Source organism: Trichoderma citrinoviride (assembly GCF_003025115.1).
Source record: "Trichoderma citrinoviride strain TUCIM 6016 unplaced genomic scaffold BBK36scaffold_3, whole genome shotgun sequence".
Lineage (NCBI taxonomy): Eukaryota > Fungi > Ascomycota > Sordariomycetes > Hypocreales > Hypocreaceae > Trichoderma > Trichoderma citrinoviride.
In genome coordinates this window covers 422004-442008 of record NW_020194711.1, presented here as the reverse complement: position 1 = coordinate 442008, position 20005 = coordinate 422004, and the positions used below count along the sequence as shown (strand labels likewise).

At 55.7% G+C, this 20005-nt stretch overlaps 6 protein-coding genes across 6 annotated transcripts in view; 3 read left to right on the top strand and 3 right to left on the bottom strand.

Moving 5' to 3' along the window:
• Positions 1-1187: 1187 nt before the first annotated feature.
• BBK36DRAFT_1191093 (subtilisin-like protein) lies at positions 1188-3211 on the bottom strand (the record flags this gene model as incomplete). Its single annotated transcript, XM_024896705.1, has 6 exons — positions 1188-1354; positions 1416-1541; positions 1603-2151; positions 2214-2446; positions 2507-2656; positions 2729-3211. The coding sequence occupies 6 exons, from the start codon at positions 3209-3211 to the stop codon at positions 1192-1194; spliced, it is 1704 nt and encodes a 567-aa protein (XP_024751854.1). The 3' UTR covers positions 1188-1191.
• A 1996-nt stretch (positions 3212-5207) lies between these two features.
• On the top strand, positions 5208-6352 carry BBK36DRAFT_1166441 (Translin; the record flags this gene model as incomplete). Its single annotated transcript, XM_024894914.1, has 4 exons — positions 5208-5385; positions 5512-5608; positions 5679-5884; positions 6015-6352. The coding sequence occupies 4 exons, from the start codon at positions 5208-5210 to the stop codon at positions 6350-6352; spliced, it is 819 nt and encodes a 272-aa protein (XP_024751853.1).
• Positions 6353-6841: 489 nt separating this feature from the next.
• On the bottom strand, positions 6842-11318 carry BBK36DRAFT_1113015 (hypothetical protein; the record flags this gene model as incomplete). The annotated part of the gene is made up of 3 exons (XM_024889863.1): positions 6842-9604; positions 9664-9758; positions 9815-11318. The coding sequence occupies 3 exons, from the start codon at positions 11316-11318 to the stop codon at positions 6842-6844; spliced, it is 4362 nt and encodes a 1453-aa protein (XP_024751852.1).
• Positions 11319-13783: 2465 nt separating this feature from the next.
• BBK36DRAFT_1138647 (sec1 protein) lies at positions 13784-16141 on the top strand (the record flags this gene model as incomplete). The annotated part of the gene is made up of 5 exons (XM_024893256.1): positions 13784-13823; positions 13884-14100; positions 14165-14550; positions 14613-15450; positions 15508-16141. 5 exons carry the CDS (start codon positions 13784-13786, stop codon positions 16139-16141), a joined length of 2115 nt encoding a protein of 704 aa, XP_024751851.1.
• Positions 16142-16970: 829 nt separating this feature from the next.
• Positions 16971-18163, top strand: BBK36DRAFT_1138646 (hypothetical protein; the record flags this gene model as incomplete). The annotated part of the gene is made up of 2 exons (XM_024893255.1): positions 16971-17155; positions 17269-18163. 2 exons carry the CDS (start codon positions 16971-16973, stop codon positions 18161-18163), a joined length of 1080 nt encoding a protein of 359 aa, XP_024751850.1.
• Positions 18164-19105: 942 nt separating this feature from the next.
• BBK36DRAFT_1191076 (isocitrate dehydrogenase NADP-dependent) overlaps positions 19106-20005 on the bottom strand; it is a gene marked incomplete at both ends in the record, with an annotated part of 1522 nt that continues 622 nt past the window's right edge. Inside the window, 2 exons of the mRNA XM_024896704.1 lie at positions 19106-19524; positions 19611-19935. Of these exons, the coding sequence (XP_024751849.1) occupies positions 19106-19524; positions 19611-19935 (744 nt within the window). The remainder of the gene's footprint in view (positions 19525-19610; positions 19936-20005) is intronic.

Below are 20005 nucleotides of genomic sequence, written 5' to 3'. Positions count from 1 at the left end.
CCTCTGTGCGACGACGACGACGCTACCACCACGCTTCAACAACAAACAAACAAACAAACAAACCATCTCCACTATGACGAACGAACCTTGTGTTTATATCCACATCTCTCCTTTGTTCGGGAAACCATTACGGCGGCGGCATACATCTTCTGATTTCATCTTCATGTTACTTTTCTGGCGCGGCGTTTGGGGATACACAAAAAAGTTTTGGGAAGATTAAGAGGGCACGAACGAACACACAAGAAATGAGAAGAGAGGGGGTGCCATCACGGCAAGAGAAGAATGGAGGAAGAACAAGAGAAAAGAAGAAAGTGGCCAGGAAGTAATTCGGCTGTCGTTATTTTCTCTTTTTCCCTACGCTATTTCATCATTCCTCTTCTTAGGAGGAACGCGAGATACCACTTCTTTTTTTCTGCGTTAGACACATAAAACGGGGCGTGTTGATTTCTTCCGGAAGACGACACGGGGACTTTTATATCATGGACTCAGCGTGCGGGCGATGATAGATTCTATTTGTTTTTTTTTTTTTTTTCCTCATTGTCTTCGTTGGTCTTTTCTAGAGAGACTAGAACATGCTGTATATTTAGAAAGGCAGACATTGCGCTGCACGATATATGCTTTTGTTAGAAGGCAAAGTCAACGAGATGCCATGGCAAACAAAGCTTTCCTCTCAGCACCTCGGTCTACAAGATGCAACTGTGACTCGCATGGAGTTTTTCGTGCCTAATTGACGAGTAATGTCATAGATATATACTCCCTTGGGCATCAACTGGAAGGTGTCTGTCCTAAAGTAGCAATGTAATGTTAGGCAGAAATTGAGCCTCCCATTTCACAGCATTTTTAACGTCCCACGACAGGCGAAGCGTCTCTTATGATGAGGCTCCTCAAGCACGAGGCTGCACACACAGGAGGCTCCTCACTGAGTTGAGGCTCTTCACAGCATTTTTAACGTCCCCCGACAGGCGAAGCGTCTGCCCTGGACGTGTTATCGATACATAATGCAGCAGTGCGCCTTGATGAGACGAACATTCAGCGAATCAAAACGGCATGTCACCACACATATAGTACCTTGCATGGCAATGCCAGATCGGATACATGTCGAACTAAACCAGGCGCTCTATGAAAATGTGACGACGGCCTCCAGAGGCGTCGTTGCAAGACTAAAAGTTCATCTCCCCATCTACCGCCCTCCTACACCAAAGACAGATCCAGCAACCGGTCAAACAACGGCGTGCCCCATCCCGTCACCGGATCCCATCCAGGCACGGCGTCCCAGCCCGCGTTGGGAATCTTGGGCGATTCGAGACGTTCTATGCTTTTGCCTGTGCACCCCGTGGATCTGGATTCTGTGATACTATCCATGCACGTGTCAGCAATATTACATGGTCGGGTTGAGAAGGTAAATGGAATCGTACTCTGTGAAAGCATGGCTGCCGATGCTGTAGATCCAGGGATTCAGAAATCCCATGGACGGCATGCCGTTTTTGGATCGATGGTCGTTGAGCAGAGCGATGAGAGCCGCAAATACCGGCGCAGAGAGGCTATCGATGCTGTCGTCAGTCTTGCGAAGCGCCCGCCAACAGTGTTTCTGAGAGATAATACCTTGTCCCGGAGATCAAGCTCTCGTTCCGATGAGCCCTGAAGCGATAATTCACCCCCTGAGCAGCAACATCAGGAAACCCCCTCCCGCGAGGGTCATAGTAGCCCTTCCACTCCTCGCCATGCACCCCGAGATACGCACCAACAGCCCTGTCCTGCCACGCCGGCCTCGCAAAGTAATCCGAGAAGCCCCCAGACGAAAAGTCCGCCGCCACCTCCGGCCCGATGCCGCGCGTCGCGCCCACGCTCGTCACGTAGGGGCACGTGGCGGGGAACGAGGGCATGAACTTTGGTCTTGTTGCCGAGCCGTCGTTTGACTGGCATGATACGCCGGGGCCCTGATCGCCGGAAGCCACAACGATGGAGACGCCGCGGGTGCCGAGCTGGCCGAACATGTCGCAGACTTGCTGGGCGTAGGACGGGGGAAAGAGCTGCTCGTTGGCGCCGTACGAGATGGAGACGACTTTTGGGAGCTCATCGTCGGGGAGATCGAGGAGGTGGCTGGTGAATTCGAGGAAGGGCTCGAGGGATTGGTTCTCTGTATCGACTAGGCTGCGGGTTTTTGCTTCTGATCAGCAGATGCGCTCACAAGATATTGAACTTGGCAAACTCACTCCAGGTCTGGGATGATGTCGTGGTTCTCGCCGCCGACGGCGTAAAAGCGGACGGGGACATTGTAGCCCATTGCAACGGCGTACTGGATATCCGCGTTGGCCTCGCTCGCCGGCTCGTTCACCCCCTGGGGACTCTGTCCTCCATTGACTGATTCGATGGAGAAGTTGGCGTTGGCAGAGGAGGGCGCAAAGTCGTGGAGGAACTTGTCGAGTTCGTCGTACTGAGCCGCTTGCTGAAATCCCAAACATTACTCATCGCCATATATAAAATGAAAGACTTACGGGAAACTTACCCCACTGAATCCCACGATACCAAACAGATTGCTGCTCTCATGCTTTGCTCGGTAATTGTCGACATGATAGAGTCTTCTCAGGCAGCCAGGCGTGATGGCCGTCTTGCATTCTTCCCAGTCTGCTTCTGTCCAAACTTGGTCGAGGGGGTCCTGTTTTGAATGCGAGTTTGTGGATGGTGTCTTCGACTTGTCCAAGTTGTCCGGCAGCGATGGTCGTAGCACCGGAGCATACTGAACGGTCATGACGTGCCTCCCTATCCTTTCAGGCAATGAGGAGACTGCTATTGTCTGCGAACCTCGGGTTGAGTTGTACTTCAAGCCCAACAGCATCTGGGCCTTGTCAGCGAGCGTCTGGACGTGGAGAAACTGCCCGTCAGTCGAAACATGCCCGGCAGGGACGCCAGCCCTGGCCAGCCATCCCCTGACGGCATCCGTGGACTCTTGCCGAGGGCGGAGCAGAGCTTTGGCTTCTTCGCGGCCGAGGTGACGCCCGTACCGCGGGCTGGAAGGGTCGGAGAGGTGGCGAAGCGCTTGCTCGAGGAGCTCTCGGCACTCTGGCTGCAGGGCGACGGAGATTCTGGCGAGCTGGGTTGTTGTTGTTGTTTGGATCGCTCCATCTTGACTTCCGGGGGGTGATGGTTTCACGATTGGGTTCCCTGTGGCCAGGGCGGTGGTGATGCCCAGGAAGAGCAGGCAGGCTTTCATCTTGAGCCGCTTGCAGCGAGGTTGCCCCTTCGAAGAGAGAGAGATGAGCGGAAGGGCAGGCTGGCAGCCTTGGAGAAGAGTTGCTGTGCAGCAGTGGGAAAACTCGAACGGTATAGACGACGGTTTAAGTATTCTGTAGAACCTGAAGTCGTATGACATCTATCTCGATATATTCAAGCCACAAAGCTCCCCGAGAAGAATCACACTCATCCAAGCACATAACCTCTTTTCGCGTTTGCAAGCCGCTTGGTATTCTTGATCCCAGTCTCACCACATGGTGAGCGTTCCTCGAAGAACAATACTAGCCGTGTGTGATTGTCCCCCCCCTTGCATCGAAGCTCCATTCTGCACTCTCCCGCGTGGTGATGGAGGCGCACATTCGGGAATTTTCTGCATTGGGTGTTTTGGTCTGCCGTGCAAGTTGAGTCCCGGAGAGAAGAGGCTCCGGCGCCTCGGCAGAAGGGACCCAGTAAGAGGGTCTGGTGATTCGACGTCTCTGTAGGGGAGGAATGCGAGTACCCGTTCAGCTGTTCCGGTGATGAGCTTGAGGCTTCGGGGTCTCCGAGACATTGGTAGAGCTCAAAGATGCTGTTGGGTGATGGCACTCGGCTTCGGGAAGAACTGGGACGCTGGTACTATCAGATGGACACGTGCATAGTGTGGCATTTCGCCTTTACACGTCCACGGCCAGGTACTGATGATGCTGCTACAGGTCCATCTCTCAAGTTGGTCGAGGCTCGAGAGCCCAGGCTGTGGGCTGGAGTGCGAGAAGCATTTCCGACGGCCTGCGTGCTTGCTCGTTTGCTGGTTACACAGGGGAGGGTACTTGGGATTCCCAGAGATACTGCGAGATACTTGACAGGAGGAATGATGGAATAAATCTGCTCGGCATGCTTCTGGCTCAGGCCTTCTGAGCAGAAGCATGTTCGCTTTTCGGATGCATTATAGGATTTGCTGTGATTCAGTCATCTTGTTAAAGCTTCCAACTGCAATGATTGATGAACGGATACCTATGTAGCCACTCCTTGTGATGCTAGCCATGCGCCACCTTAGTACCCAGCTGTCTACCGAATAGTACCTTATAAGCCAAGTTGTATCATAGCCGTGCAAGCCATCCTTCGCCAAACCATCATCAGTCACCATACAAAGAATCATCGCCGTCTCACGGCCTCATCCCAGCAACAGGGTAGCCCTCTGCCTCCAAGTAGTAGTATGATTCTCTCCCTTCCAGGCAGCAGCTGTTTGCCCACCCGCAGACTCACCCACTCTCCACCAGCTTAACCCCCCAATTCTGCCGCCCCACCACCAGCCGCGCCACGCTCACCGCTTTGCGAGGCCTATAAAACAGCTCGTCGCCCGCGCGCATTTTTAGAATCTTTTTTCTTCTTTTCTTCTTTAGCTCTCTTTGCCTTTTGGCTTAGATCAAGTGTAGTATCTGTTCTTTTCAGTTTAATCTCTGAAAGGTCTCTAAGGAGACCAATCGTGATTATTCTTATTTTTGGCCCCCGGGAGGTTTCCTCTGTGCTTGCGCATGATTCCTCCCACAGTGTCCCTGGTATTACACTGCCTCCAGGTGACGCGACCTCGCTCTTTTTTCTTTTCATTACTTGCTGGGGCTTGCCCTGGTGGTGAAGAAGGGATTTGCGTAGACAGATGTTTTTTGAGTAAATATTTTTGAGTTGTGATCGCGTCGAGTGCAATGCCAGTCTGTTGAAAGCGCGTAGAGTCGTGATGCAACGCCTTGACGTAGCCTCGCTCCAGCTGTAAATCTCTGCCATCAGCCGTGCCACCGCAGAGCCTCAACATCCTCTCATCACCTCCCAAGCCCAAGATCACATCAACTAAATACATCTCGTACCAAATATCGGAAAGGACACGAAATTAAAATAAAAAACTGCTGCCACTCTAAAAAATCTCCCATCTTCTTCATCCCACTCCAAAAAAATTCACAGAAATCTTCACCAACAAATACACAAACAGCCACAGCCTCACAACCATGGCCGCGCCCCCGCCAACGCTCCTCGACCCCTCCATCTTCGCCTCCCTCGAGGCCAAGCTCGAGGAAGAGACCCAGATCCGCGACACCCTCTCGCAGCTCGTCCAGCGCCTCGAGCGCTCCGTCGCCACGGCCCAGGGCCTGCTCTCGCGGGTTCACTCGACGCCTCGCTCACGCTGTAAATAAGAACCCCCTGCCTGGCCTTTGCATATTTTGCAACAACATATCAACTGAAAAATTCCATCCACTACTCCTCTTTCGCTCGAAAATTCGAAAGCTCATTATCTCATCGTTTTCAATACAGACCCCCAACTCGTAGCTCAAGTCGAATCCGCCGTCAAGGATGAAGCTGCCATCATCAGCGAGCTCGACAAAGTCGCCTCCCAGCACCCGTACTACAAGTCTGTTCTCTCTCTGCCTTCTCTCATCACAAGTAAATCCAGGGCATCTCATACTGAACTTCTTGACAAGATACAACTACAAATGGACGCGCTCCGTCCAGCACGCCATCGGCACAGCAATCTACTGCGCCTGGCTAGGCGGCTTCCCGCCCAAAGCCCCCGAACCAGAAGAAGCCCCCTCCTCAGAGGCAGCACCCTCTTCTGCTTCTTCTTCCTCCAAGGAAGCTGAGATAGGCCGCCTCCTCACCCTCGAAGAAGTCGGCGCCATCTTTTCCGGTACTTAAATCTCCCCCTCATCTCTCCTCTCATCTCTCCTCCCTCATATCCTTCTCCTTTCTCCATCCATCCTATATCCTCCCGGAAAAGAACGTGCAGCAGAACTGATAACAGAACGCAAACAAAAAAGTCCCCACAAACCTCAAATCCCGCGACGCCTTCCACCTCACCATAGAAGAATACCTCCTCTCCCTCGTGGACCTCACCTCCGACCTGTCCCGCCTCGCCACAAACGCCGTCACCCTCGGCGACTTCCAGCTACCCCTCGCCATCTCCGCCTTCGTCAAGGACCTCTTCGCCGGCTTCCAGCTGCTCAACCTCAAAAACGACATCATCCGCAAGCGCGCCGACGGCGTCAAGTACGAGGTCAAGAGGGTCGAGGACGTCGTCTACGACTTGAGCCTCAGGGGCCTCATCCAGAGACCTACTGGCGCCGAAGGAGATACCGAGATGGAGGCTGCTCAGTAATGGGGGAAGATGCGAGATGTGGTGTCTTTTGCCTCAGCTTACGAAGTTACTATTAATCACAAATGTAATATGCCGTGAATAAGCATTTGAAACTGATACAAGGTGTAACTCGTGGGAAACCGTGTGTGCATGAGAATCTGTATGTAGGCACTGGTATAACTTATAACTACCTACTGTTCAACAAAAGAGGTTCGACCCGGCAGATGAGGAATACGAGAAGAAAAAGAAAAAAAAAAAGACTTCATATCTGGTATACAGGCATGCAGATTGCGCCCATCTGCTTGCCGGATTCTCGAACCCCCTGAATACTTTCCGCCGTTCTAAAACGTCAACGCCAGTCATGTTTTCCAGCATTCCGCTGCCCATAGTAAACTCGAGCACTGTGCCGCGGATTTTGTTTTGCTCCTCAATGTGTATCAACGCATAAATTCTCAAGAAGATATAAAGGAAAAGAAGAAGATGAGGAAGAGGAACCCAAAAGCCACTTCTTCAGCCGTGTCGAAAGGTGCACTTATCACCTCGAGCACATTTGCCTTGCTGCCAAAAGGTACATGGCTTGGTCCCTATCAGAGCTTTGTTCGCAGGCTTGTGGGGCGGTAGCGTGCCCTTCTTCTTCCTGCCTTCCTTGCCGTGGTCTCCTCTCGGGTTCTCGTTCCGATCCCAGTCCCGTTCGCCTCGATCGCCTCGGTCACCCCGTTCGCCGCGCTCGCCTCTATGGTCATAGGATGGAGGCGGCGGCGGCGGAGGCGGCGGCTGCTGGCCTTGCGCCATCTGGGTGAGCATCAAGAGCTGCTGATAGGAAGGATCGTTCGGGTTCAGATAACTGGTGAGATTCGCGGCTTGCATTGCGGCAGCAGCCTGCTGAGGCTGGTTGATGGCTGCGAGGATCGACTGCAGCTGGCCGTCGGGGATCTGGGATGCTGCTGGTGCTGCTGCCGCGGCAAGCTGGGGAATAGCCTGATGCTGGCCGCCCGTCATCTGCTGCAGCAGCGCCATGTACGGAGCATAGCTCTGATGCTGGGCGTATTGCGCCGCCCAGTCTTGGCCGAGGTTGTTGTTCGAGGCGGCGGCCGCGGCAGTAGCAGCAGCAATCTTGAGGGCGTTTGCTTCGGCCTCTGCTCGCGCGCGTGCCTCTTCCTCCTTCTTCTGCCTGGCCGCAGCCTCCTTGTTGTATCCAAACCACCATTCCCGGATTCTCTCTTGGTCAAACGAAAGCCACTCTGGTGGCGAGGTTGCGGGAAACGGCTTCCCAATCAACATACGCGTAACCTCTTCGATGGCATTTGCATTGAGTCGCACCGTGGGATCCGTGTAGTTGTAGGGACGCACAGTGTCTCCGGTGGGCACCGGGTTTGCATCTCTCCAAGCCTTGACCTTGTCCGACTGAAGCAGTGCGAGGACAAGCGCCTCTACTGAGGGCCCCAGGAGGAGCGGAAGTTGAAGATGTGCCTGCCGGCTCTGCATCAAAGGCACCTGCTGGGACGAGGATGTTGACGCCGACGCACCTCCCTGGAGCCGACCCAGAATTGAGTCAAGCTTACTTGAAGGGCTGTGTTTGGCGTCGAGTCGCTTCATGGCGGAACGCAGCGCCTCATCTGGTCCGTACTGCTGCTCATCGCGCCATCTCTGCTGGATTTCTTCGAATTGAGGGTGTTCACGGGGTAGATAGGCCGTCTTGGCCTCATGGCTCGGCGTTGCCGCCTCTGGGAGAGGAGACTTGGGCGTCGCGGGGATGTCGTTGACGTCCGTGTAGATGGCCATCAGCTCTCTCTGCTCCCTTTCCGCGATTCGCTGCTGCTCGTCGGTTGCAAAGGTCACCGTGCCGCCACGCGTGACGAAGCTCTTGCTCCGTACGTCGTCGGGCAGTACCGTGAAGTCCGTCGCTACGGGCCCCAGCCAAGGCTGGTAAGGAATGTCATCGTCGTCCTCATCCTCGTCGACGTTGGCACGCTGCTTGAGCACCATGCCTTCGGAACGGTCATCGGCTGCGTCTCGGATCATGTTGCCCTCCCTGCCCTCGTCTTCTTCATCATCCTTGTGGAACACCCTGACTTGCACAAGCTCCTCGTCGGCCTTCCAACTGACCCTAAGCTTCCTACGAGCCTCCTTTCGGAGCCGCTTGGCCTTTTCCTCTGGGTCCTCTGGCGTGCTAGACTCTCTCGTCTCTCTCGTCACCGAGACAAGGGCCTCGGGCGCTTTGGGCGCGTTGATCGAGTCGAGTAGAGAAGCGATTCCCGACAAGGCGCTCGCGCTTTGCGTCGAAGACGCTTTTGATGCGTGAGGCTTTGCTTCCACTTTGGTGGCAACCACCTTGCCGGGTTCCACCTTTGTTGCTGGTTTCTTCGCTTCCACCTTGCTCCTGTCATCACCGGACCCTGATGGGCTGTCCACCTCGGATTTGACTGCTGGCTTCGGAACGGGCCGTGCCTTGCCAGGGAGGAGAGAAGACGGAGGCGCTTTGGGAGCAATGATTTTCGATGTGGCTGGCGGATGAATCTTTGGCTGCGCTAGTTTCTTGCTCAGAGAACTATTGCCAGGCTCTACAGCAATCTTCTTCACCGTCCGAGAGTCCGCGTCGTCGTCTCGGCCACGTTTCGCTGAGGGCACATCTGCAGATGGCTTGATGCCAGCTTTCGCTCTACTCGCCGCCGAGGTTCCGGTATAGCCCGTCGAGGAGGTGTCCGAATCGGCCTTGGTGACTTTCCTCATGTTGGCAGCAATTTCGCGTGCCATCTCTTTGACGTCGTCGTCTCCCTTATCCTCAAACCTCTTTCGTACCGTTTCAAAGTTGGGCGTCTCGGCAATCTTCTTGGTCATGCGAAAGTGCGTAAAGAGCTCCAGCAGAGCCTTGGGCAGCTTCCCGGAGAAGTCGCCGGCCTTGATGGACGCAATCATGGCGTTGATGAGAGAGAGAACCAACTTCTGGTGGCCACCGAGGTTGTCCAGGACAGCGTCGTCGGCGTGCTCAAGAGTGACGTCGATGGCCCGATAGAAGGCCTCCTTCTTCTGCTCTGCTTCCTTCTTCAACTCTGCAAGTTCAGCATCGGGGACCTTGTTTTTGACGGCATTGTCCACGTCCGATTTCGCCTTGTTCATCTCATTGCGAAGCTTGATGAAGAATTCACCAGCCTGCTGTACTCTTCCAGCAATGAGAGCATTTGTACGAGGAACGGAAGCTTCGATATGGACAATTCCGATAGCGTCCCAGGCGGCAGCTTCGGTAGGATCAGCTGGGCGGACAGGCGAGCGGATCTATAAAGCGTGTTAGCAAGTCATCACAGTCTTCAGCTGTGGAATCCACGAGCACGTACCGGCTTCGCTCGGTCATCTTCCTGCTCTTTCTTGGCCCTCTTTTCTGCCTTGTTCTTCGAAGCTTCGTCGGATTTCAGCTGCTCCTTAAACGCATCTGTTAAACAGTTAGCATCTCCGACATTCATACACAGAGTAGGCCTTTCGACATACGTGGGTACTCGGTGTATTTAGGCCTTCGCTTGCCGAGTGCCTGCATAGCGCGGTCATATTCGTCCAACAATTGGCTTGCCTCCTCTCGTCGCTCGTCCAAGCCACCCTTGTCCGCAGACGGCCGATACTGAGTGCTGAATTTGCCCTGAATCTCACAAGGCAGATACCCTAATTCGGGTACTGCGGGACGGTCGTTGCGCGGCGGCAGTGCAATGCAAGGTGACAACTTGTCGTAGCTCTTGGGTGCCGGCAGCTTGATGGTGCCATCGAACACGAGATGTGGAAGTCCCCTGATGGTAGGATACTTGATCTGCGCGGCCTTGCTCCGCTTCGCAAATTGGGCGATGAGCTGCGCTTCCTCGGCTGTTGGTACGGGAACAGGCAGGCTTTCGGAGTCATCGTCTCTTCTCGCAGTGGTCTCAACCGGTAGGTCCATCGGATATGTCGGTTGTTCTTGAACGGCGGGCTCCGGAACACTCTTGGTCATGCGCTTCCTCTTCTTTGTCGCTTCAGTCGCCGGCTGAGCAGTAGTAGGGGGGCCAGCAGCAGGGGCGATGCCGGCGTTGATCTGCTGCTGCTGGGCTGCCGCATACTGAGCAGCAGACGTTGGCATCGGCTGGTGGTTGGAAGACGGGACGGATGGCTGCTGAAGGGCCTGTGTCTGTTGTGCTGGCGTGCCCTGAGGGGGTGTAGAGTAGGCATTGTTGGCCTTTTGCGGTGCATATCCCTGCTGCTGGGTATTGTACTGAGGATTGGGCTGCTGATAGGCAATGCTGCTATTCAGCTGGTACTGGCCACCCTGTCCACCGACTGCAGGCGAGAAGGCCTGTCCCTGGCGATACGGTTGCTGCTGTTGGTGTTGTACCGGCGCTGGCTGGCCCGGTTGTCCAAACCGGTGGCCCTGGGGGAAGCTCCCGTGCAAGTCATCAAACTGCTGGACGGGAGTGTGGCTTCCTTGACGAGCCGACTGGGACACCTGCTGTGGCTGGCCGTTGTAGGGGACTGTCGCATCGTAGAGCTGTTCGTTCTGGGGCGCGAATTGGAATTCATGTTGCGTGAATGCTTGAGAGGCGGCATGCGGATGGCCCTGAACCTGTCCCATATGGCCGATTCCATCGCCACCCAGGTTGACCTTTGACTGGTGCCCATACAAGTCGGGGTGGATATTACTAAAGGCTGGGTCCATCACGTCGGGGCCTGCCTGCGAGAACTGCTGATTCAATGAAAGAGCACCATGGCCAGCATGGAACGGGGTTTGGCTGGGCGCTGCAGAATGAAGGCCCCCGGCGAGGAAGGCATTTCCCTGGTGAGGCGCCTCGAAGAAGCCGGACGCTGATGGATCGGGCTGGTTCAAGTGTGAGTAAGAGGCCTGCTCGGCTGCCGGCTGAGGCCACGCCTGGCTGGGATCGAATTGGTTGCCCTGGTTGGGATATGCAAAGCCCGACTGCCACGAGTTGTGCCCATCAGTCGCACCGTTTTGGCCGGAACCAGACCAGGACTGCATCTTTCAAGCTGGTGAGTGGTACAGGCAGCAGCACACGCAAACTATGGGCGGGTATCAGATTCTAGCGCTATCAAGGATCCATCAGCAACCGACAATGGCATTTGTTTGTTTATCCCCAGACACTCGCAGCAAAGACAAAGGGAAGCTCTGGGCTGTGGATGTGACGTCGATGCGGGAAACGCGAGTTGCGAATGTCGCGTGGGTTCAAGCTGTGGCTGTGGCGTTCATGCACGAGTGCTGGTGCTGCAGCTGCAGGGCGACTGGGTGAGGCGGTGCAGGCAGAGGGCGATGTACTCACCCGGGGAGCTGAGGTGCGGCGGTACTTGCGGCAAGCCACTTGGTGTCGGACGGCAGATTGTCGGCAGAGCTCGGCGCAGGGCGCTAGGACGGAACAGGACAAGCTTGCATGGACAAGGGGGCGGTAGGGCGACAGATTCAAGTTGGTTCTCAAGAGACAGGTTCTGTAGAGGTGAAAACGAGGGCGGGTTAGCATTGATAGCCGAGACAGAGTGGTGAGGAGTGATGATTGTGAGGTGAGATGAAGACGACGGTGACCGCTCAATGAGGAATAATGAAAGAGAAAGTGCTGCTGCTGGTATGAACCCGCTGAACAGCGTGAGAATCATGGAGGACGAGAGGCTGTCTGGCTGTACTTTGTACAGACGGAGGGTGGAGCGCCATTCGCTAAGGCCCAGGATCGGCAAGCAAACAGAAAACATGTGCGCTGCCTCATGGCGGACAGAGACCAGACCAGCCGGATTAGGGACGGAAAGCATTGGAGCATAATCTTCGACGTAGAATGAATGCTCTGTTCCTGGGCCTTTGTCTCTCGTGTTCGTAATTCTTCTTGTTTCTTTTCTTGATTGTTTAAAAGAGTCGCCGGCTGGAGTTGCTGCTGGATGGCTTGGGGATCAACCGGCCTGGCCCGATCCCTGTTGCGACAGACTGAGGTCAAATCCCGCCCCAAAACTGCAAAAGCCTCCAAGTCTCGCCCCAAACGCTGCAACGACGCGTAATTGGCAACCGGCCGATGGGCTGCGACAAGGCGCAACAACACGGCCAGGTACTTTAATTGCCATGCCGACACATCGCGGCCCTTCACATCTAGACCGGGGCGGCCAGGATGCAGACGCGGCCACAGAGCAGTCGGGCCTGGGGCGACACCAGCTTCAACTGAACACCCTCTTTGGCGGCTGGGAGCTCCCCTGAGTTTTTACAGAGAAGCAGGCGACCAGTTCCAGCACCATTCAAAGGCCGAGGCCGCGCAAGTCGCTTTGCTCAACGTCTCGCATTTTAATGGTAACAAAAGGATTATAGAGAGTGGCGGCCCCATGCATCTGATTGATCATGGCCCGTCACGCGATACAGAAGAGGCCGCTCCCACGTCGAGGCCGCGCCAACACCAGAGGCTTGCAGTGCAGTGCAGAGGCAGGAAAACAGGCTGAGCATCAGGAGGAAGGGGATTCGCACGCCGAGCGGGAGGTAGGTGTCGGGGAAAGGGAGGGCTAGATGAGGGGATTGGGTGAGGAGGTGGGCATACCCTGCGGCTGCTGCGTCAATGGCAGCAGAATTAAAAGGTCCTTGATCACAGCCTACTCTGTACTCTGTAGAAACAGAAACTTCATGGCCCCTTTCCCAGCAAGTTGTTTACAGTATTATCCGATTTGGAGGCGAACACGAACACGTAGCCCGCCGTCTGCCAGAGTCGTGCAGCGAGGCACCGGGGACAGGAAAGGGGAGCAGAAAACGACAGAAGGATTGATGTCGCGGACGGATTTGGACGCGATTCTGCTGGGCTGTCGAGGCGCGCGAGGTCTGGACACGCTCGGTCTTTGATGGCGTCGGGATGCCGGCTTGTCGCAACCTGATGGAGACGGGGAGAGAGATGTTGGGGGAGCGTTGACGATGCCTGTAAAAAAAACAGGTCCAGGTCGTGTTTGGCAGTACGAAGTACGAGCCCGGCTGACGCCCCATAAGTCAGGCACCAACGCGACCGGAACCGCCAGAGCCGGGGGCATGTCATAGCTCCACATGCACCTAAGCAGGGCCGGCCATTCAGTCGGTCCGTGACACCCAGCCGTTCGCTAGAGCAGAGCTTCAGCGCCTGGTCGCCTGTGGGTTTAGCGGGAGGTGCAGTGAGTGAGTGACCTGCTGGGGGGGTGGTTCGTAGTGGGAGAGCTCCGTTTCGCAGCAGTTGGACATTGGGGGGTTCAATTCGATATCGTGGCCTCAAAGCTCAGACTGTGCTTCAACCACCGGCGCATTTCTTCGTTTGGCTGCCGATTGCTGTCTTCCTGTGCTCGGCGATTGCATACGCATGCCCACCAGCGATTGTTCTGCGCTCTGATTCAGCTGAGGCGCAGCAGCAAGCGACTCCTCGACATTGTGTTGCCCCCCAGATTCGACACCCATCGATTCAGCATACTTGGTACCTCAACCGACAACTGTCGAAGGTTTCTCCGACCATGGCGACCAAATATAACTCTCTGCGGGATCGCCAAATAGGTGAGAATAAGTGATCAACCGCGTGCGATGAGCCATTGCTGAGAACATGGTGTGCCACAGCCTCGCTCAAGAAGATCCTCAACCTCAACGAGACCATTGAGTCGAGCGAAACGGAAGAGGCTCATGCCAACGGACTGCTGGCCCCCGTCGCGCCAATTCTCGACGCCGAAGGGAAACCCATCTGGAAAGTCCTTGTCTTTGACGACCTCGGCAGAGATGTCATCAGCAGTGTCATGCGCGTCAGCGATCTACGCTCTATGGGAGTGACGATGCACATGTTCGTAGCTCCCCATGCTTCATGTCCACGACGATGCGGGATGGTTCTAACATGCGCTATGCAGGCACATTGGTACGCCGCGATATCCCATACCCGACGTGCCAGTCGTCTATCTGCTCGAGCCGAATGCGCGGAATCTGCAGCTCATGACGGAGGACCTGCAAAAGGGACTGTACTCGCCAGCCTACATCAACTTCCTGTCGTCCATCCCTCGAGACTTGCTGGAGGAATTCGCGTCACAAACAGCCGAGGCAGGAACCTCAGACAAGATTGCGCAGCTATATGACCAATACCTAAACTTCATTGTCGCCGAGCCGGACCTCTTCAGCCTGGGGATGCAAAACGAGCACACGTACTGGGCTCTCAACAGTGCAAAGACGAGCGATGCTGAGCTGGATGCGGTGGTGGACAGGATCGTCAGTGGCCTCTTTAGCGTCGTGGTGACAATGGGTAAGTCGAGCGCACTGGTCAAGTCCTTGACAAATCGCGGTGTGCTGACTCGTCGTTTCTAGGCGCCATTCCCATCATCCGCTGTCCCAAGGGTGCCGCCGCAGAGATGGTTGCGGTACGCCTCGACCGCAAGCTGCGCGATCATATCCTCAACTCCAAAGATAACCTGTTTTCCAACTCGCGGTCGTCGGCCGGCACGCCAAGCTCCAGGCCTGTGCTGATCCTCCTCGACCGCAACGTGGACTTGATACCCATGCTTTCGCATTCATGGACATACCAATCCCTCGTCCACGATGTCCTCTCCATCAAACTCAACCGCATCACAATCGAGACGCCCGTCGACGAGAGCAACCCCGCCAAGGGCAAATCGAAGAAGGGCTACGACTTGACTGCGAACGATTTCTTCTGGATAAAGAATGCCGGTGTGCCATTCCCGCAGGTGGCGGAGGACATTGACGCAGAGCTCACCAAGTACAAGGAGGAAACTGCTGCCATTACGAAGACGACGGGAGTGTCGAGCTTGGAAGACTTGCAAAACGACACGAGTGCGAGCGCGCAGCACCTCAAGGCCGCCATAACATTGCTGCCAGAGATGCGGGAGCGCAAGAGCATTCTGGACATGCACATGAACATCCTGGCGGCGCTATTATCAGGCATCAAGGATCGACAGCTGGACAACTACTTCCAGACGGAAGAGAACGTTATGAAGCAAACAAAGGCCCAGATTTTGGAAATCATCAAGGACGAGAACAAGGGCAACGACCCTACAGATAAGCTGCGGCTGTTTATCATCTGGTTCCTGAGTACGGAGCAGGAGGTCGGGCGGGCGGATTTTGAATCGTTCGAGAAGGCCCTTGAAGCGGCAGGCGCGGACGTTTCATCACTGCCGTATATCCGACAGTGAGTTGCAGATGACTTTTATGGTCGTGTGGTCGCTTTGCTAACGATGAATCACAGGGTACGGGCCACGACGAAGATGACACAACTGACGACTATCAACAACAACTCCAACCAGCAGGCGGCCTCGTCTGATTTGTTTGGACGGTTCTCTTCCATCTCATCCCGCTTGACGGACCGTCTCAAGGAGACGGGTGTCCCGTCTGGCCTGACATCGAATTTCGATTCTCTCATCAGTGGAGTCAAGAACTTTTTACCTGCGGATCGTGATCTCACGATTACCAAGATTGTCGAGTCCATCATGGAGCCCTCAACGGCCTCGTCCTCGGCAATAGCCAAGACGGAGAACTACCTGTACTTTGACCCTCGCTCCGCCAATGCGCGAGGCACCATGCCTCCGCCGAGTGCCATCCGGTCAGGGGGCGCGGGGAGCGCGCCGGGTGGGCTACCAGGCGCTGCGGGGACTGGCCAGACTGCCAGCTTCGGACAGCGACGACAAGGCTTCAGCGAGGCGATCGTCTTTACCGTTGGCGGCGGCAGCATGGAGGAGTACGGAAACCTGCACGAGTGGGTGAGCAGGACAAGCGGCGACCGGGCACGCAAGCGGGTGGTGTACGGCAGCACGGAGATGATTAACGCTGGGCAGTTTATTCGGGAGGAGCTGGAGAGGCTGGGCAAGGAGGTCTCGTCGTAGCGTCCCACGGTGACAGAAGGGAGACAAAATAAAACCAAGGTCAGAGCGAAGCATCTGCTCTATGGCCGGGGGGTTAAGCGTACCTCATCAGGATGCGAGGCTGGCACGATGAGCATAATGGTGGATGAAATAGAAGAGCCGTCGCGCAGGAAAGAATTGGCATGGCTCCAAGACACAGTTGCTACATGTCCCATAATTCATACGTGACCACTCTATAAACTGCTGCAACACTGCTTTTGCTTCAATCATGACCTTACCCTGAAGTTGAAGCTTAGATCAAGGGTAGTGTAGTAACCTAGGTAGTGAGGCTTCAGCCGCCTAAATTAAGCAGCGCCCTTGAGTGCTAGCACAGACCCTACCTACTGTAGAGAGCCTGTGCTACTGTCCGTACCGGTACGACGCTCAGCCTCAGCGCCAACCTCTGGCGCGTCAAGCCCAAGAGCGTCCAGCGCAGTGCACCAGAGAAAAAAAGCTCGACGGCATCACGCGGCGCCCCTTTGCCTTTTTCTCTGCATCAGCCTCTTTCGACCGTCTGCCACTTCTTCTCCTTGCTCCTTCGCTTCCACCCGCTTTTCTTCCTTACTTCTTCCTCTTCTTTCCTCTTCCCGCAATGCGATAACCGATTCCTCTCCTCTCTCTTCCGCTCTTCAATCGCCGATATCGTCACCAACACGCCTACTCTCAGCGACTAAACGCACCATTCTCCCTCGTTGCCAGATCGCGCGACTGCTCCCTCGACATCCCACGCCCCCGGAAGCGCGCACTCCGCCGCCCCGACTTCACGATAGCTTCATCAATCCTGCCAATCCACCCCCATCCGGCCGCCGCGATGGCTGACTCCCCAGCCAAAGCCGACGGCGGCTCCGAGCGGAGGTCGGCGGGCTACAAGTCGTGGAAGAAGAAGTACCGCAAGATGCGCATCGTCTTTGACAACAAGATGCACGAGTGCGAGGAGCTGCACAAGCAGGAGGCCAAGGCCGCCAACACGGTCAAGCGGCTGGCCATTGAGAACGAGTATGTACTCACGCGAGTCACGAGTCTTGCCTGTCCATCATCATCATCATCATCATCATCATCAGCACGAGAAGAGAATCTCGAATCTAACCATATCTTTTGTCATGCCGCAGCCGACTGCTGGACCTTCTCCTCGAGGTCAACAATTCTCCGCAGATTCCCCCGGACCGACAGATAGACTTGTCGCTCAAGCCGCCGTCAGACGAGGGAGCTCTCTGCCTGCCCATCGATCGCGACCATAGCAAGGACAAGGAGGCGGCCATGAAGAAGCTCGAACAGCTGCTCAGCGACATCCCCCATTCGACCTATGGCTCGGCCAAAGAGTCCAACCCGGCGTTCCTGGCTGACCTGGGCGCCCCCGACGGCGACTCCCATCCCGCCCACTTCCTCTCCGCCGACGACATCGACGACTACATCTACCTCATCGACAGCAGCATCGACCCCGACTCGCCCTTGCCCACCATGGCGCCGCTCGCCCACCCCAGTGCCCGCCCTCCGTCAAACCCGCAGACCAAGAATCCTACTAGTGTGACGAATTGGCTGCGGAAGCATGCGCCCAAGATCTTCCTCCAAGACGGCGAGACACATCACGGTGACGGCGACGACGAGGCGGCGGGCGCGGGCGCGGGCGGAGGCAGCAGCCACGCCAGCGCGCGCAAAGCTCGCAGCAGCGCAAAGGGCGATCGCAGCGGTGGCAAAGGCGGCAGCAAGGCCAAGAAGCCCAGCGCTGCGGCCAAGGCCAGTGCGGCGGCGGCGGCAGCAGCAGCAGCAGCAGCTGCTGCTGCTGAGCGCGGCGATGGCGACGCCAGCATGGATGATGACGGCGACTTTGGGGCGACGCCCGCGACGGCCCGCAGCAGCAAGCGCAAGAGGGAGGACGATGGCGGATACAAGCCTCGGGGGTCGTCGAGCCGGCCGTCTAAGAAGAAGCGCAAGAGCGACGTCGAGGCGACGCCCACGGCCCGCAAGTCCAAGAAGGATGCTGCGGCGGGTAGCAAGGACGACTAGGTTGATGACGACGCTGGCTCGCGGGGCTGTGAGTTATTGGGCCCTTATTACAAGTCTTTGGTGGGACAGTCAACAGGGCTCGACAAAGCTCGAGGCTGCGATTACGCCGATTTTTCATCTCACAACGAAATGGCAAACGAAGAAACAGCCTTTGTTTGCGTCGAGCATCCCGGAGGAACGAGTCAATGGGAACGGGGGGTTCTTGATTGAAAAGTTATGGGATTGGAGGCCGCATGTGTGTGTGTGTGAGCTGGTAGCTGGAATATCTCCAGGGGGCTTTTTTCTTCCTCGGCATTTGTATTAACGCGCGGTCTTTTTACGCCGCTCTTTCTGACTGCGTTTGTTGGAATCCAAGAAACCTTTTTGATGTGTTTTGAGTGGTAATAGATGCAGGTTCTTATGTAACTCTAGCAACGGATTCAAGAATTGATGAGGGAATTGACACTGACGAGCTTTTGTAATCCTTGATAATGTGTGATGATAACTACTAGCACCTTTTAAGATGTCAATATGTGATGGCAGTACGTGTACACCATAGAAGACGTGACGGATAACTGCAGACAAATGGTCGATGAAAACAAAGAAAAGACGGTTCTATGTATACGAGCAAAACTCTACAGGATATATAGCAGCAGTACTTTGATACATAGTGGTATACAGACGCCAATGCGTTTCGTCAACTTTCCGTCTCCCTTCCCTTCCCTATGACAGAGAGAAAAGTATTCTGTTCTCATCTGTGAAACATAAGCCGTCTCTCAGGCTAATAGCTCACAGAGGGGATCCCAGCAGATGTATGGAATTTTGGCGTTGCAAATCCCCGTACAACGAGGCGAGTGCTTACCCCTTTTTTTCTCTTCAGTCCTTTGACAGCTTTGATAGTGTTCCTTTTCTTTGCTTCCTTTCTCCTTTTTCAATCATGCGTCTTTTCCAGCTCAAGCCACTCTACTGCTTCAGCGTAGCCTTCAACCTCTTCTCAACAGCATCCAGGTACTCGTTCGTCGTCACGTAGTCGCCGCGCCCCGTCTTGCCGCACGCCAGCGCGAGATCCTTGGTCATGACCCCGTCGGCGTCCACCGTGTCGACGCACGCCTTCTCCAGCGCCTCGGCGAACTCGACCAGCTCGGGCGTGCCGTCGAGCTTGCCGCGCTGGATCAGGCCGCGCGTCCACGCGAAGATGGAGGCGATCGGGTTCGTGCTCGTCTCCCGGCCCTTTTGGTGCTCGCGGTAGTGGCGCGTGACGGTGCCGTGGGCGGCCTCGGACTCGAACGTCTTGCCGTCGGGGGTGATGAGGACCGAGGTCATGAGGCCCAGGGAGCCGAAGCCCTGGGCGACAATGTCGGACTGGACGTCGCCGTCGTAGTCTGCGGAAAGGGGGGGGGAGAAAAAAAGGTCAGTTCAGTCATTATATATCCAACTTGTTGCGATGAGACAGGAAATGTGCTCTTACTCTTGAGAGCCATAATGTAGCCGCCGGTGCTCTTGATCATCTGGGCAACCATGTCGTCAATGAGACGGTGCTCGTACCAGATGCCCTTGGCCTCGAACTCGGCCTTGTACTGCGTGTCGTAGAGCTCCTGGAAGATGTCCTTGAAGCGGCCGTCGTACTTCTTGAGGATGGTGTTCTTGGTGCTCATGTACAGCGGCAGCTTCTTGTCGAGCGCCAGCTTGAACGAGGCGTGCGCGAAGCCCGTGATGGACTCGTCCGTGTTGTCATGGCGCGGTTCCTGGCGCACGACGGGCCGGGCCCGTTCGACAGGTACCAGAAGTGGGGGCTCCCGCCGTTCGGGCTCCTCTAACTCCAGAAGGTCAAGTTCGTCCCGCCGCCGCACCGGGTCTGCGTCA